A 17962-nucleotide genomic window follows, 5' to 3' on the forward strand; every position below is an offset into this window, starting at 1 on the left:
AATGCTGGCAAAGTATACACAGGATGCTACGGGACTGTGCATAGAAGAAAGCTACCTGACCCTTTATTTTTTTCCTTCCAATTTAAGGAGCAGGTGTGTGCATATAAGTTTTCAGAGGATGAGGAGGTTTTTTTTAACTTATAAAATGTTTATTCACTATAGCATTTTAAGGAAATTAAGAAATATCTATTAACATGGCTATAACTTAATATTGTACTGAGGGTGACAAACCAATGCAATTAGAGATGATAAAGAAATTGGAGACATGTAAACTGCAAAAGAGTGGATCAAATATTACTGCTCTCACATGATCTGATTTTATACCCAGAAAAAATCAAGCAAAATAAACTAAAATTTGTACAAAAATATAATAATTCATAGAAGCAGCCGAGTACAAAATTAATATGTAGAAATCACTAGGTGCCACATATTTCAATAACGGAGGATGACTTTTGAGTTCAATCTTAAAGGACGAAAAGAAATTAGTCAGGCAAGGAAGGAGTAGGAGAAGGGCTGTGAAGGGAGCAGGATGGAAGGAACAGCCTGGGTAAATGCACAGAAGTATGAAAGAACATGGCACACCAACAAAAACAAAACTGAAAAAACGCCAGAAGTTTATGGTGCATATGAGCTAGTGTTGTGAGATGAGATAAGGGAAATAGGTAAGGGAGAGATTGCTAAGGACCTTGTTTAAGGAGTATGGATTTTACCTTAAACTCAGTAAAGATCTTCATATGTGAGGTGTGATGGCACAGATTTGAATTTTAGAGAAGCCATTCTAGCAGCCTTTTGGAAGATGGATGGGAAAGGTGCCAGAACTCAAGGCCGAGGAGTGAGTGAGGGTTGAGGAGAGAAACAATAAGAAATACGAAGGGATGGAACTAGAGCAGTGGGTGCTTGCTGTGTGGAGAAGAGGGAGTTAGTTTGAGAGACGTTCTAGGGGTAGAATGTCAAGAATCAGGACTTGATGATCACTCGGATGTGAGAGTAGGAGAAAGAATGGAAAGTAACCTCCGCGTTTTTAGTTTTGGTGCATAGATGGATGGAGACGCAAATCATCTTGGTGGAGAACACAACACAGCAGGAGCAGCGGACTAAAAAACCATGCAGAAATGACTATAGTTACAATAATAAACTGTATCGATTGGTTTTCAAATCCAATTTCTTTCAAGATCACGGGGATTTTCATTATATCTCTTCAAGACTGCTAATTTCCATATAAGGAAATTTTAATAAACTTTACAGAGTCAGTGGCTCACTTGGTTAAGAGTGACAACAAAAGTGAACCCAAAGTCCTATAACTAAGAGTGACGGTGAATCACACTGTTCTGTAAACCAGTCCTCCGACCAAGACCCATTTTCTCTCTTCAGAGTGCAATGACTAATGCTCACAAAGAGAAATCCTGAAATGTTTTATGAATAATTTTAGGGAAAGTAAGTTAAATTTAACATTATGTTAATGTTAAGTATGCTATATTGTACCCAATTCTTGGTAAAGCAGGAATAATTCATATGTAGCACAATCGTAGTTACTTTTCAGAATTTCCGGGTTGTTTGACGGATCAAAACTTTTATCTTATATGAGAAACAAAACAGTTGTCATACGGAGATTTTCCAATGATACCTAAGAGCACCGACGTGAGATTAAAAACGACGGAGTAATAGGAAGGTAAGAATAGAAAGGAAAGCCTACTCTATGTTCAGAATGACTGAAGACCAATAATTCCTAAATAAATCTATTTTGAACTTTTGCTATAATAGTTCACAGAGTACAAGATTGGGCATAGAATGAGTAGTCCTTGACAGTGAAAGAAATTACTGAAAGTACTAAAAAGATCTGTAATAAAACATCATTTAACTATTCTGATGGTACTCACTTGTCCAAGAGAATCATGAACTTTTACTCAATCCCCATTTAAAAATAACCAATAGAGCCTTAGAAATCCTAGATTATCTATATATCTATATCCTTATCTATCTATTCTCCTAATGCCATTTTAGATATCATATAAACTTCTACTCAAGAGCGAAAACAAAATTCCCTTAAGTAACTTTTCCTCTGGGTTGCAATCTCTTAAAGGAGTTACTCAAGAAAATTTAACCACAAATTTATATATTCTTATTGCCACCTTTTCTTGGTAATAGCATAATCAAAGATGCACTTTGCTAAAATTAAGCCTCAGCATCAGAAAGATTATATCCACCCACTACTCTTAATCTGTTTGATATTAATCAACTTTTTGTGCTAATTAACTTATTATATAATGCCAGGCACGGAATCTCACTTGTGTGGGGCCTCAATTTCCCCATCTGTAAAATGAAAGGGTTAAACTTGTTCAGTAATCCTTTTATTTGATGGAAATGACACACACACTTATCAATCATAATGACTCACTGCAGCACTAATTCTCAAGGGAGGGGCACATTAATTCCAGGAATGGGGAGAAACAACATGGTTTGGAAAACCCGACAAATGACTCTGATACCAAAAGAACTAGATCCATGCCACTCTACGTGTGGTCCTGGAACATCAACATTGGCATCACCTGGAAGCTTTCAGAAAGGGGAAACCTTAGGCTCCAATGGTACACCGAGTCAGGTTCTGCACTTTAACCAGACCCCAAGGCAATGTGTATGTGCATTAAAGTTTGAGAAGCACTGACCTAGATGACCCTTCTAGCTCAAGCATATCATAATTCCATGATTTCATAGACAGCTTCCTCAAGGGCCACCAATAAATACATGTATCAGTAGAAAGCCCCAGGAAGAAAGAATAATAAAGATTAGAGTGAATGAAACTATTGAGAAAAATCAATGAAACCCAAACTTGGTTCAACAACATCAGCAAACATTTAGCTGGACTGACCAACAGGAAAAGAGAGAAGGCTCAAATTACTAAGATCAAGAAGGAACAGGAGACACTACTATTGACCTTACAGAAGCAAAAAGGATTATAAGGGAATTCAATGGGCAACTGTATGCCAACACATAGACAACCTAGAAGAAATGAACAATTTCTAAGAAAGATACAAACTACCAACCAAAACTGACTCAAGAAGAAACAGAAAATTTGAATAGATCTATAACAAGTAAAGATACTGAATTTGTAATAAAAAAAACATCCCACAAAGCAGAGGCCAGGACCAGATTCACTATTCACTAAAAGGCTTCTCTATTGAAATCTATCATTTAAAGAAGAATTAATATCAATCCTTTACAAACAATTCCAAAAAATAGGAGAGGAGGGAACACTTCCCAACTCATTCTATGAGATCAATATTACCTTGAGACCAAAATCAGACAAAGACATTGTAAGAAAACTACAGATCAATATCTCTCATGAATACAGATGCAAAGCCCTCAACAAAATACTTACAAACCAAATCTAGCAACATATAAAAAGGATTATACAATATGACCAAATGGTTTCTTAGATGACACCAAAAGCAAAGCAACAATAGAAAAAAATAGATAAAATGGACTTTGTCAAAATTAAAAACAACTGTGCCTCAAAGAATGTCATCAAGAAAGTGAAAAAACAACTCTTGTAAGGGGACAAAAGAATTTGTAAATCAGATCTAGTATCCAGGATATATAAAGAACTCTTAAAATTCAACAACAAAAGACACATAACCCACTAAGAAAGAACGGGTAAAGGATTTGAATAGACATATCTCCAGAGAAGATATACAAATGTCTACTAAGTACATGAAAAGATGCTTATTAGGGAAATGCGAATCAAAACCACAATGAGATACCACTTTACATTCACAAGGATGAATGTAACAAAAAATTAAAAAGGAAAATAACAAGTGTTGATGAGAAGGTGGAGTAACTGGAACTCTTGTACATTGCTGGTAGGAATGTAAAATGGTACAACTGCTTTGGAAAACAGCCTGGCAGTTCCTCATTATAGTCATGATATGGAATGCTCAGCACATTCCATATGCGGACCAATTCCACTTTTAGGTATACACCCAAGAGAAATGAAACACGAGTCCACATAAAACTTATACATGAATGTTCACAGCAACTTTATTTATAATGGCCGAAAGGTAGAAACTACCCAAATGTCAATCAATTGATGAATGAATAAATAAAATGTAGCATGTAAAATGGAATATTATTCAGCAGTAAAAAGAATGAAGTACTGATACATGCCATAATATAGATGATCCTTGAAAACATTATGCTGAGTGAAAGAAGCCAGATACAAAGGTCCCATATTTAAAGATTTTGTGTGTGTGAAAGATGATATACGTCCAGCCACATTAAAATAGAACCAGAGCAGCCATTTCAGAGGGATTGTCTTGCACGTCTTGTTTTCTTTATCTTCCAAACTGGACCAAACCACCAACATTCCAAGAAGTCAGTAAGGACAAGAATATCCTGTTTGTAAGGACTGATAAACTGGACTTTGCTGATGACCGTGATAACCAATCGATGAAGTACAAGTCTAGTCTTTTGCCTCATGACCAAGTCTCAAGCCAGTCTATGAAGTACACACCCAGCCTCACCTCACTCAGCTGGCACCAATGAAGTCTTCTTTAATACAACTCACCTCACCTTCCTCCCTTTTTCCCATAAAAACCCTAAGCCCCTCTCCTGTAATCAGAGCACAAGTTTTGGTTTCTACCTGAATCTGTGTCTTCTGAATTGCAATTCTAATTGCCCAAAAAATATCTGCTGTTTAAATTGTAATGGATTTTTCCTAGGTCAACATATGAAATGTCCAGATAGGCAAATCTATAGAAACAGAAAGCAGATTAGTAGTTGCCAGAAACTGGAAGGAAGGAGGAATAGAGTGAATGCTAATGGCTATAGGGTTTCTTTATAGGATGATGGAAATATTGTGAGATTAGATAGTGGTGATGGATGCACAACTTTGTGAATATACTACCAACCAACGAACTGTACAGTTTAAAGTGTGACCCTAATGGTATGTGAATTATATCTCAATAAAGCTGTTATCTAAAAACAACTGAGACTTGAGACATAATAATGTATGTCTTGTATGGATCTTGATTCAAATAAACCAACTGAAAAAGGACATATTTGAGACAATCAGACTTTGAAAATGGGTTGAATATCAGTTACTATTAAGAAATTATTGTTAACTTTGTTAGGTGTAATACTGAAGTATTTACAGGTGGCACATAATGTTGGAAGTTTGCTTTAAAATACTCCAGAATCAAAAATGTGGGAGTAATAGATGAAATAAGATCTGCAAATATTGATAATTACTGAAGCTGGGTGATGGAAACATTAGAGTTCACTATGCTATTCTCTCTACTTTATGTATTTGAAAAATCCCATAATTAAAAATAAAAAGAGGTTCTGCTTTCTCTTGATTCAGGTCAAGTTTTAACTGTTAGCCTCCAGTAAGAATCTAGTGCTATTTTCTTCTACCTCTGAACATAACCAAAAAAAGCCTTTTGATTGGAGTGAGCATTGAAATGAGTGAGCTTATTTGGTGATTTAATGTTCCAAAAGCATTCTTTTATATAAAAATCCGTACTCATTCTTGGTGAAATTCTGTGAACTAATAAGAAATAAATACATTGGTCTCTGCCCCGGTTCCTAACACAGAGCTCCTAAAACCCTACTAATTTCCTAAGTGATAAGGGACAGAGGAGCATCTTTTGCTATGATGTTTGGTTTCTGTTCCCAGTTCCTGAAACAGCTCAAATTAAAGGTGAAAGGAGCATCTTTTGTTATTCAAAACAAGCCCCTTTCAACCACAGAGTTTATGGCAATGAGCCATAACGAGGTGACTTTTAGAAAGCCCAAAGGATGGGGGCTAGTTGCCAGGGAAACCAGCCACCTGATCTAGGGCTGGAACTTTCAGCCTCACCCTCCCCCTCCCCCGACCTCCAACTCCATGGAGGGGAGAGGGACTGGAGATGGAGTTCAATCACCAATGACCAATGATTTAATCAATCAGGCCTACGTAATGAAGCCTCCATAAAAATCCTAACCAGAAAGGTTCAGAGAGCTTCTGGGTTGGTGAACACATCAAGGTGCTGGGAGGGTGGTGCACCTGAAGAGGGAATGGAAACTCTGTGCTCCTTCCCACATACTTTGCCCTATGCACCCCTTCCATCTGGCTGTTCCTGAGTTATATTCTTTAATAACATAAGTAAACAGTTCCTGAGTTCTGTGAGCTGTTCTGGCAAATTATCAAACCTGAGGAGGGGGTCAATGGAAACCTCTGATTTATAGCTAGTGGGTCAGAAGCACAGGTGACAACCTAGACTTGTGATTGGCATCTGAAGTGAGGGAGCATCTTAAGCCTTTAACCTGTGGAGTCTGCACTAACCCCAGGTAGATAGTGTTAGAATTGAATTGGTGTTGGAGAGTTGGTTGGTGTCGGAAAACCCCCCACATATTTAGCATCAGAATTGTTGAGAATAGTAGAGGAAAAAGCAGTGTTTTTCTTTTAGGTATCCATTTCTCTAATCTTTAAAAGATGTCCTTTTATAATTCAAGATTGTCTAAGAGCTCCCCATGAAACCACACTGATTTATTCATTGGGCCCTATATCATAATATAATCAATTTTAGTTTTGGCAAGTTTCTCAAACTTCTTCAGGTACCTTTACCTGAAGAATTTCACGTCACAGAAGACTACCTGGAAGATTTCTGGCAACATTAGGAAGTTAGGACAATAGTCAGTCTTTGTTTTGATGGAACATAAGAAATTTAGGTGATAAGTACAAATCCAAGGTTCCCTGTTTTGCTCAATTTATTCCACAGAAATAATTTAAATGTTAGGGGGCAACACTGCGACCTAGAACAGTTAGATCTCTGATCTAGAAGGGTTAGATCTCTCTTTCTCTCTCATATTCCCTGAATGATGGTGGGGAAATTTCTGATTTCTTTATATCTCACTTGTAAAGCGTTGGGAGAGACACACTGCCTTGGACCTTTTGTGCTACCACATGTCTTTACGGGGCTGTATGAACAACGCAAGGTCCTGATCATCCTTTTACCCAGGCCATTTCTCAGGGTTGTTTACGCAGTTGCTAATTGTGAGATAAGGCTTTCCTCCTGCTTCCTATAAAAGCAATGGATTCCCCAAACTCAGTGTTCCTCAATGCAACACAAACCCACCCCATGCAGAGCATCTTGCTGAGCCACACAGTGTCTCCCCAGGGGGACTCTGGGGCAAGAGGAACTGACACAATGTGTTGATGCTCAGGCTGCTTCCAATATCATGAGTAATAAAAGTCCTTTGTCTCTGACCTAAGAGTCTTGTGTCTTTTGCCAGCACCTAAGAAACAGTAGTTAATAAGCTAATCTTTTAGCTTGTAAGTAGGGTAAACCTCAGACTTGACAAAACAAAACAAAACAAAACAGGAATAATCTCTACCCTTTGTTTAACTCCCTGGAATACTGTACATTTGTGCTCCAACTGAGACAACACCAAAAGTAATATGGATAAAAGGATGATAGATTTCAGTATACAATAGTTCTTGAGGCAGGCTTGAAGTGTGAAATCACAGAAAACATGGAATAAAGTATTCCACAGTGGAAATAGGTGTGTGAAGTGAGGTGAAGGAAACAGGAATGGAATGGGGAGTTCTTCCCGGGGAGAACTGGAAAACGCTGTTAGGAAAGGCAAAGTCAGATGACAGAGGTTTCTAGAACTAGACTTGTATATTAATGAAACAGGCAAGAGGAACCACTGTAGGTTTTGAGCAGGGAAGCAGCATAATTAAAACATTGGGGATGATTAGTCTGAGCAGATTATGCAAAGTGAATTTGGGGGAAGAGGATCAAAATCATGTGCCTTGAAGAACTGTACCTGTTGAGGAAACAGAGGAGTCAAGAATAACCCAAGGTTTTTGCTCTGTGAGACTGGAAATGCAAAAGTTGAGGAACTGTTTTCAAGGTAACGGGTAAGTAAAATCAGCTTGGTTTTGGACACAGTAAAGGATATTTATGTGGAAGCATTCTCAATATAATTTTCATCACATAGTTGTAAATGCAAATTAAAGTCTGGGGTTGGATAATCGCTAGCATAGGAATAATAGCAGCAATTATTAGAAAAGATGCTTTCACCAGAGGAGATCGTTTAAGGAGAAACAGAAGGATGCAGGGTAACTGGCTCAGCCTTTAAAGGGTACCAACAATTATAGGTTGGGGACAGAGGCCCAAATAGAGTCATTTTAGAAAGGGTTCTTTTGCTTCTATCTTAGTAGCTAGAGCTGAAATGGATATATACCAGGGAGGCTATACAGGACACTCGAGTGTCTTTCAAAGTAAAGGTCGTAGCTGGTTAGTGGAGTATAACATTGATTTAGTATGTCCCGCATAGTAGGGTCATGTATCGTTTCATGAAAGTTTTGTTCTAGATATACACAAATAAATGATGTGTATACTGAGTTTTGGTGAAAAAATATTTTTACAGTGGTTCCGGAGTCAAATAAATTTGAAGAACTTTGGTGTACCGGTTAAGACTACAAGCCACGGGGTAGGCCTGCTGCAGTCTGAAGGCTGTTCGAACTCTTCCCTAGCTGTGTGACTCGGAGAAAGTTGCTTTTCTCCTTTCCTTTTTTTGCACTTTTTATTTTCAGATCATTACAGATTCATGCAGTTGTAGGGAATAATAGAGAGATATTATGCACCCTTAACCTAGTTCCCCCAAAGGTAACATCTTGCAAAACTAGAGTACATTATCATAACCAGGAAACTGACAATGAGTTACAGTCCAGGCACAGAACGTTTCCATCAACACAAGGATGCCTCATACTGCCCTTTTACAGTCAAACTCACTTCCTTCCAGCCCCCTACCCTCTCCTACCCCTTGGCAACTATTAATCTATTCTCTACTTCTATAGCTTTGTCATTTCAAGAATGTTACGTAAATGGAATTATACAGTATGTAACTTTTTTAACTGGCTTTTTTTCACTCAGTATAATTCTTTAGAGATTCTCCAGGATGTTGCATGTATCAATAGTTTGTTCCTTTTTATTGCTGAGTAGTATTCCACTGGGAAAGCTTCTTAACTCTATAGGTCTCACTTTCCTCATCTATTAAATGATGATAGGGTTTTGAGGATTAAACAAGTTCACATATATTAAGTATTTAGAAATGCTTGGGACATACTAAGAACAAAAAATTGTTAGCTATTAAAATTATTACGATCTTCCATAAATACAAGTGTAACAATTTTAATTAATTTAAAATAAGCCTTTATTGAATGACTACGTAACACAGTGCTAGATGCTAAGAAAATCTCTTAGATGTGTTCCTTCCATTTTTCAAGATGGTGGCTATTAAGTCTTAATCCAAAAGAAAATATTCAGGGAATCAGTAAGCAATCTTTATCAGGTCATATTTTACACAGGTAAATTATTTCCCTAATTCAAGTAATGTCTCAACCATTTCAAAGCTCAGAGAGACGGGTAGTAATCTGGGCAACAGCAAATTTACAGAATCTATTTAAAAGGCTTGTAATGAGTATAGGAGGGAATTCAATATTTATTGAGAAACTAAAGATAGTAAACTATGTGCTTTTTATTATCTCATTAAATCTTCATAATTTTCCAGTGCACTTCAAAACTTTTAGACACAAATTAATAACATATAATGAGATGAGATGGCAAGACAGTTGATCAGTGTTGTAAGCATGATACAATTCCACTCGAAGAAGACACTTTATATTCTACTAGACAGTAGTTCAGACGCACTAAATGTAAAACCAACCATTACTGTAAGAAATCAGTTCAGCAGAAAAACCTTTAATTTTGCCAAAATTAAAAAAATAAAACAAAACAAAACCCAAAAGCTAACAGTTCAAGTCTGCAACCTCCTAAAGTTTATTTTACAAAGCAGTTTTTCAGAAGTCTGAAAATCAGTGTTAGCACTTCCTCTTTTAAAAAGCCAACTGTTATGACACATCTCTAACAGGTAACTGAAACAGCCCAGCAGTGAAGGTCTCCTGAAAAGATCTGAGCCTATAAACATCATCAGCTTTCCAGGGTCTGAAACAAGGATCCTCTGCAGACCCTGAGCTGCCATGTGTGTTATGTGCGGTAAAACTCCATAACTCATATTTATTCTTGTTGCAAGTACTTATTTATAAAAATCTCTAAGTTATGTAATACAGCAAAATTCTAGAATTTCACATAACTGAACTGAGACAAGTAGAAAATGACATAAAAAAGACAAAGATGAAAATACTAAAAAAAAGTTAACAAGGAAAGCCATTTCTCTTCTGCCATTTTGATTTCCTTTTTAAAAACTACATTTCAGAAAGGCTTTTCTGTAAATAGCTTCTTGGCCAACATTACATATACCACTTGACTGGTAATCTACTAAGATCATCTAAGTATGGATACAGTTCACATCTTGTGGGGTTTTTTTTGAGGAAGATTGGCCCTGAGCTAACATCTACTGCCAATCCTCTCTTTTTGCTGAGGAAGACTGGCCCTGAGCTAACATCTGTGCCCATCTTCCTCTACTTTATATATGGGACGCCTCCCACAGCATGGCTTGACAAGCAGTGCATAGGTCCGCACCTCGGATCCAAACAGTTGAACCCCAGGCCACCGAAGCAGAATGTGCGAACTTAACTGCTGCGCCACTGGGTGTGTCCCAACAGCTTGTGAGTTTTTTATGTGTTATATATAGTGTTACAGTTCATCTTATTTCCCTTTCTGATTTCACCTATGAAAATCATTCACAAAAATTCCAGCAAAGACAAAATGGAAAAAAAGGAGGCTGGACACTCAAAATAGCTTGATTCTTGCAGTACCACTTTGTATTAGAGAAACGAAATTTTGCCAGGGTTGAGTCATAGGGAAGAATCCTTAAGAGGGGCATTGATTTGTTGGCTTTTATGCAGCATTTTCCTTTTGTACCTCTAGTCTATTAAAGGAATCAAAACCTTAAACCGTATGGTGCCTGGTAATAATAATAACAACAACAATAATAATTAACATAATAGTAAACACTACTCACTGAATGAATCAACACTCTCCTCTTTTTTGTCTACGAACTGTCAATCAACTAGATAATACTGATTTGTCTTTTCACTGAATTATATATTAGTTATATTAAAAGCTGAATCAAAAACAGAATAAAAAGATAGTTGGACTATAAGAAATGAGATGAAACTCATTCAAAGTCAAGTGCTGGAGAAACTATTGGGCATCACTGCGGAGAGAAAACTTAGTTTTGTCTAGTGTGACCCAATCTACTGAGGATGGTACCATTCCAGGTCTGATGAGGATACCAAGAAGTTTAAGACCATCTCTGCTCTTGAGGATTTTACACTTTAGCTAGGATGATAAACACACAAGAACCAGAGAACAAGTAAAATGCTGTAAGCTCCAAGTTCTGCAGGACCTGAGTGAATGGAGAAGTGAATGTGGGCCAAAGCTGTCAAGGAGTGCTTTGTGGAGCTCTCACCTAGACATACCCAGGGCGCGGGTGGCACAGGCAGAGGGGGAAGGGGAGTAAATGCTCTGGGTGGGATGTCACAGGAACAAGGCAGGAGAGGAGGCCGAGGGCAGCTCACACGGTCAGTGAAAAGCCTAGTCTGGTCAGAGTGTGTGCAGGAGAGTGCATGCTGAGGCTGGAGGACCCATCTTCAGTTGCCCAGGCAAAGTGGGAGAATGTAAAACGATGGTGAAGTGGAACCAAACTTCAATTTTTCCATTTTTATTATAAAATGTGTAAATCATCTTGTGCTCCCTAAAGTTAGGTGCCAAGTACAGAAAGAACAATTACTGGTTTGGGGAACCTATGAAGGTTAGAACACACTAGAACACCTGTGACTTTTCCGAGTAATTCCACCAGAAAGGAACGCTATTACATGACCAAGCTGAAAGTACGTAAGGTTATGGAGACACACAGAGCCACATTCCAGCCCAAACACTTCAGATTCCTGGAACCCATTTTTGAGTACTGTGGAATTCACAGAAATAGATGCAATATAAATATATATATATTTTAATAGATGATAAAAAAAAGGGTAACTTCCCAACAAACAAATGAAAAAACAGCCACTGAGAAACTTGATATAATCTTGAAATAAAGTCCTTTTAGAACATGTTATTTAACAAATACCCTAAAGGAACAGCACAAACATATATTAATGCCACTTTACTTGAAACCACAAAGATAAAGATTTTAAACGAGGGACTCTGAAACCCTAATCCTGTATGAAGTACCCGTATGGAAAATCTGGCAAATATGCTTACTGCTCCAGTTATTGCCAGGGGAAATAAAACCTAAAGCTGACACTCTCTCTTACGGAAAACAATCAAAAGGTGGTTGGAAAATTTAAAAAGAAAGAAAGAAAGAAAAAAAGCTGAAAGATGTTGGTGTGGCACGCACCTTCTGTATCATCGCGCATTTGCTCCACCAAATCTGTCAAATCCTCCCAAGAGTCTTTGCAAACGGCAAAAAGAAAGGAAAAGAAAGAAAAAATGTCATGCAAGCCAAGAAAGAAAAGTGCTGTTAAAAACAAGATTTCACAAGGGATAACTGAAAGGGAGATTCCTAGAACTCTTTCCACTTAACCCACAGATTAACAGTGGAAAGGCTGGGAGCTCACCCAAGGAGGAATACGACACTCACCAAGCAGGTATCAACTATGACTATTAAACATGTTTCAAGCTAAGATTAGTAATCTCAAAGTTTCTAATAAAAACAAACAAAAAGTAACACAGATTTATTTCCCATTGAAAATCAAGATTAGGCTCTTTGTATTCTAAATGTACACCACATTGACCTCATTCAACATTTATTTTGATCACTTCAGTGAAGCTGCAAAATGTGGAATATGTTTTAAGACTCAGACCAAATATCATGATACAAACTAGTGACTTTTCTTGAAACAACCTAAGAAAAATTCAAATACCTTCCCCAATACCCTCCACCCCCACAGTTCTCCTTCCCCAGAACAAAAATAAAGGAAAAGATGCTGCTTTTAAGACAGACAAAATAAATCACTTATAATTCAATAGACAGATGTTTAATCATTTAAGAGTATAGTATTCTCTCCTCTTACTATAAATTCAATACACAGAATATTCCACATGAGGCAAAAGGACAGGAAAGAATGTGATTATAAATAGATACTTCTGTGCCTTAAAGCTGTGAGATCACTATTCTGAAATAAATTTTGAGAACCCATAGAAATGTTTTAAAAAATGGATTAGCTTCATCTTTCAGTAACTCTGAAACTATTATATTACATACAATTGCAATATTCATACTTAAATCACAAAATCATGTGAATTTCACATGTGGAAATACACAGCAAATAAAGGGAAGTTCTCAGAGGATGAAGCATAACAAATATGAGAAAATGGGCAAAGAATACTTTGTCCATGATAAGCTTTGCTTTCGAGAAATTTATCACAGAAGCCAGCACAGGGTCTGAAGCAATAACTTGGAATAATCACCTAAGAAAAGAATTTATCTTTTGTCCTACTCTCTCACTAGTTTATTAAATTATCACTCTAATTAAATTGGTTGACTTTTAGTCCTGACGTGGTATAGTGAGGTACATTCTAGTGTCAATATGGTCATTTATTCTACAAAGATGTGCAAAAAAGATACAAATACATAAAAGGTTAAAATCAAAATTTAGAAAACAGGGAAGCAGAAAGTGCTTTAGTAATGTGATATTTGATTAAAGTGGAACTTTTAAAAAAACTAGATATATCTAGATTACCTGGTTAGGTCAGACACGAGGACAGGTAATATAAAAAGAAGGCATTTTCTATAACATACTTGTAACGTCCCCGAATTTAAAAGTTTAGAAATTAATGATTTAGCAAACCAAGCACAGGAATACAGCACAGAAAACCAGGATTAAATTCCTAACTTCTGCTGACATCCCAAACGAGTCACTTCATAAACAGAGGTAGGAGAGCGTGATGACCTCAAGAGTTGGATGGCCGGGGCTCACATCCCAGCTCCACCACTTACTGGCTGTAGTCCAGGTACTTCATCTATTTTCCCTCAGTTTCCTCATCTATAGAACAGGGAAAAGAAGAGCACCCATCTTACAGCACCGATGTGAGGAGTAAAAGAGTAAATACAGGTCCAAAATCTTTTATCTTAGTATTTTCTGGCCAGATGTATTTTGAAATTCAGATTTTCTTTCTAAAATTTTACAAAGGTAAAATGGTCCATACTGAGGTCAAGAAACATGCAGAACTAGCAGGGCCTGGGGCAGCACTTCACAGCCAAGCACATTAATATTTCTGCAGGAAATATGTGAATATTCAAATTAAATAAGATAAAGACTATAAATAGCCTCAAATAAATTCAGGTCATGATTTAGCACCAAATGAGTTTAGGCAAATTTATGAAAAATGCTTTTGGTTTTCAGAGCTTTAATGGATTTTGCAATTGTGGATCTGTTTATGTAAAGCCCTTAGAAAGTGTCTCATACAGAAAAAGCACAATATAAGTGTTAGCTACTATTATTTTATAGTAAATTAGTGTTAAAAGTCATTATATGTATATTTGCATAGATCATTTTCAGGTATAATCCTCTGACAATAGAATATGCTTCACATTTATATAACACAGCATCATAGATTCACAAGAATGTACTCTTTTTAACCCTCACATTAGTTTGCTCTACAGACTTGCTAACTGACCTTGTGAAAGTCAGTAAGGTGAATATTCCTATTTTATTCCTTATTTTCTTTAGTAACCAGAAACTGTATTTGTCATCTAATAAAATAGAAGGCTACCTTAAAGCAAAAAGTAAAGATGCTCCAAGATCTGTGCCGAGCAGAGCTCTGGAAAGTGGGTTTCTAGGCAGGAATGGGTGGCGAGAACAAGCGATCTCTCTGACTTTCCCCTTCCTATCTAGAGCGCTTTTCTGCTCCAAACAGACATATTTTCTGTTTTGTTTTTAAAACAAAATTTAAAGTTAGGAGTGTCACAGCGATGGAACCAATCTTAAAAAACCCTCCTCCCCTGAGGGGCTGGCCCCGTGGCCAAGTGGTTAAGTCTGTGCACTCCGCTGCAGGCGGCCCAGTGTTTCGTTGGTTCAAATCCTGGGCACGGACATGGCACTGCTCATCAAACCACGCTGAGGCAGCGTCCCACATGCTACAACTAGAAGGACCCACAACGAAGAATATACAACTATGTATTGGGGGGCTTTGGGGAGAGAAAGGAAAAAATAAAATCTTTAAAAAAAAAAAAAAAAAAAAAACCCTCCTCCCCTGAAAGGTAAAAGGTGTGTTTTCTCCTTTTAAAGCAGTTCTCCACGTGACCCTGACATGCTCAGGATCTTACTGTAATAAAGAACGGATACTATGTTGTTTTTTTATAAGCCCCAAAGAAGGACTTATAAAAAGATTTTTAAAAAATTGAGCCTTCTGGAATATGTTCAAATTATTAAAACAACAACAACAACGAAAGTATCTAATACGTGAATCAGAGGTAGATGGTAGCATGGAGAACTCTGGTCTCTTGCCCAGAAAATTTCATTTTTCTGGGGATAATTCTTTGTTGCCTCGAGCATGTTTTGCCCGGTCTAAAAAACTAGATTAACTTTAATTGTAGCATAATAATACATACTCACAAACTACAGAGAGAAGTAACCTAAAGGCTTGCTAGTTGATACAGACGATAGGTCTGGGGGCCAGCCCTGTGGCCAAGTGGTTAGACTCGTGCACTCTGCTTCAGTGGCCCAGGATTTTGCCAGTCTGGATCCTGGGTGCAGACCTAGCACCGCTCATCAAGCCATGCTGAGGCAGCGTCCCACATAGCAAAACTAGAAGGACCTACAGCTAGAATATACAACTACGTACTGGGGAGCTTCAGGGAGAAGAAGAAGAAGAAGAAGGAAAAGAAAAAGATTGGCAACAGATATTAGCTCAGGGCCAATCTTTGGGAAAAAAAAAAATTTCACTAGACAAAGCAGGAAATGTAACTCTTTAGGGGCAAAAAAAAAAAAAAAGAAGATAGGTCTGGGTTAAAATTTTGCTACCGACAATGCATAATTCAGAGTTGTAACAATCAGAATTGTGTCAGATGCGCACTATAAATGTTAAAACAAACAGTAAAGGGGAGCTTCCAAAGTTACTCTGGCAAAACAGATAGCCTCAGTTCCCACTCAAAACACTGACTCACAAGGAAAGGAGTGCCTAGCTGAGAAATTGCAAGTGGACTGTCACTGTGTGTGGTACCACAAGACTGATTACAAAACATCAGCACCACCACCCCACTCCATATGCTTGGTTTAAATGGGTAAAAACGCTGCACCTAGCAGACTCTATAATCTTATTATTATTTCGTTTTTAGGACGATTAGTCCTGAGCTAACATCTGTGCCAACCTCCCTCTACTTTATATGTGGGATGCCTGCCACAGCATGGCTTGATAAGCAGTGTGTAGATCTGTGCCTGGGATCCGAACCAGCGAACCCCAGGCCACAAAGCAGAGTGTGTGAACCTAACCGCTGTGCCACTGGGCCAGCCCCTATAACCTTACTTTTAAGATGCATATGAACAAAGACATTTTTTCAGTCAAGAGGTAAGAGACAAGGCTGGAACTGTACACGGGCCTCGAACGAGGAAGCTTAGCTCATTTGAGGTTCACTGAACTATTTTCTCGGCTATCATTCTGTTTCAGGTCTAAGAATGAATAAATCAGCAGACTAATTTACAAAGCTCTAGAAATATTTAGGTGGTACTGTAAAATACTTGTTTTTACAGTACATGGTGACTCACTGAGGACCGCAGTGTGGTCTGGTGGAAGGGGTCCTGGCTCTGACATTGAGACAGGTCTGGGTGGGGCCCCTGCTCTAACAGGTGCCGGGTCCTGTGGAGTTACTTCTTTTTTCCCTGGATGAGGAAACTGGCTCAAGCTCCTTCCCTCCTGAGAAGCACTTGAAAGGGCTCAAAGTGCCTCTCCATTATTTACGCATGCATGGTTGTGAGATCTCTCTTCTCCTTGAGATATTTCTTCAGGAGTATTACTATAGACAACTAAGTTACAGTCAAGTTTAGGGTCAAAAGTAACCAAGTCACACTGTCCCTTTGAGGCTAGGTGTCTTTGATTTTGAGCGTTAATTTTTCAAAGTTTATTGCAGTTTCTTGGAGGAAACCCTTCCTGAAGCTCCTACTACCACTGATCACAAATCAATAGTCCTTGAAGAACTGTTGTGAAAATAAAAGCTAATGAATTTAAAATTCTTAGGATATAATAGGTACTCAATGTTGACTTAACATTTACAAGAAACCAACGTGTGCCCTGTATTCTGATTTGGCTAAAAACTGGATTCCTCCAAGTATATTTGCCATAATTATTCAAAGAAAATAGAGGAAATGGAGTTAAAAAAACACAACTAAACTAAATATTAAACACAGGGAAAAGAATAAGTCAACGTAAGGAGATCAAATGACAAGTTTAACAGTTGAGGTGCTGTTAAACTAACAATAATGTAATTAGCTTGGTAACATAATGATTAAAATTAGCAAAGGAACTGTCAAGCTAATTTTAAAATATGCTAAGAGGTCCTGTTCTAAAAAACTAGTAATTTAGGCCAAGGGCTATCTTCTCCCCACAGTATAGTAAAAACAAAAATATCAGCAAAATATACAAATGGTCCTGGAAAAAGTAACTAAGTTATTATGATATTGTGATTTATAATAAGAAACATATATTTGGTCTTCATCCCCAGTTCCTGACACAGGGCTCCTAAAACTCTTGTAAATTCCTAAGTGATAAGAGCCTTAGGAGCATCTTTTGTTCTAATGAGGTGAATCTGGGTGAGCTCCTGGATGGGGGCTGGTCCCCAGAAAGCCCAAGAGCCTCACTTTACACTTAGAATTTTCAGCCCTGCCCCTCGCTTCTCTAGAGGGGAAAGCGACTGGAAAAGGAGTTAACAATCGATCATGCCTACGTGAGGAAGCCTCCAGAAAATCCCAATAGTATGGTGTTCAAAAGCCTTCCTGTGGGTGAACACATCCACA

General features: G+C 37.7%; 1 protein-coding gene across 33 annotated transcripts in view; it reads right to left on the minus strand.

The window, feature by feature from the left end:
- RUFY3 (RUN and FYVE domain containing 3) overlaps positions 1-17962 on the minus strand; it is a 79932-nt gene that overhangs the window by 36630 nt on the left and 25340 nt on the right. For 15 of the 33 annotated variants that reach the window (XR_011538694.1, XR_011538695.1, XM_070614712.1 and 12 more), the window contains one exon: positions 12349-12402. The exons of the other annotated variants lie outside the window; for them this stretch is intronic. Coding sequence is in view for 13 of the 15 variants with exons in the window: in XM_070614712.1 (XP_070470813.1) it covers positions 12349-12402 (54 nt within the window). In the remaining 2 variants the exon portion in view is untranslated. The remainder of the gene's footprint in view (positions 1-12348; positions 12403-17962) is intronic. 33 annotated transcript variants of the gene reach the window in all.

The sequence above is a fragment of the Equus przewalskii genome, chromosome 3, assembly GCF_037783145.1.
Source record: "Equus przewalskii isolate Varuska chromosome 3, EquPr2, whole genome shotgun sequence".
Lineage (NCBI taxonomy): Eukaryota > Metazoa > Chordata > Mammalia > Perissodactyla > Equidae > Equus > Equus przewalskii.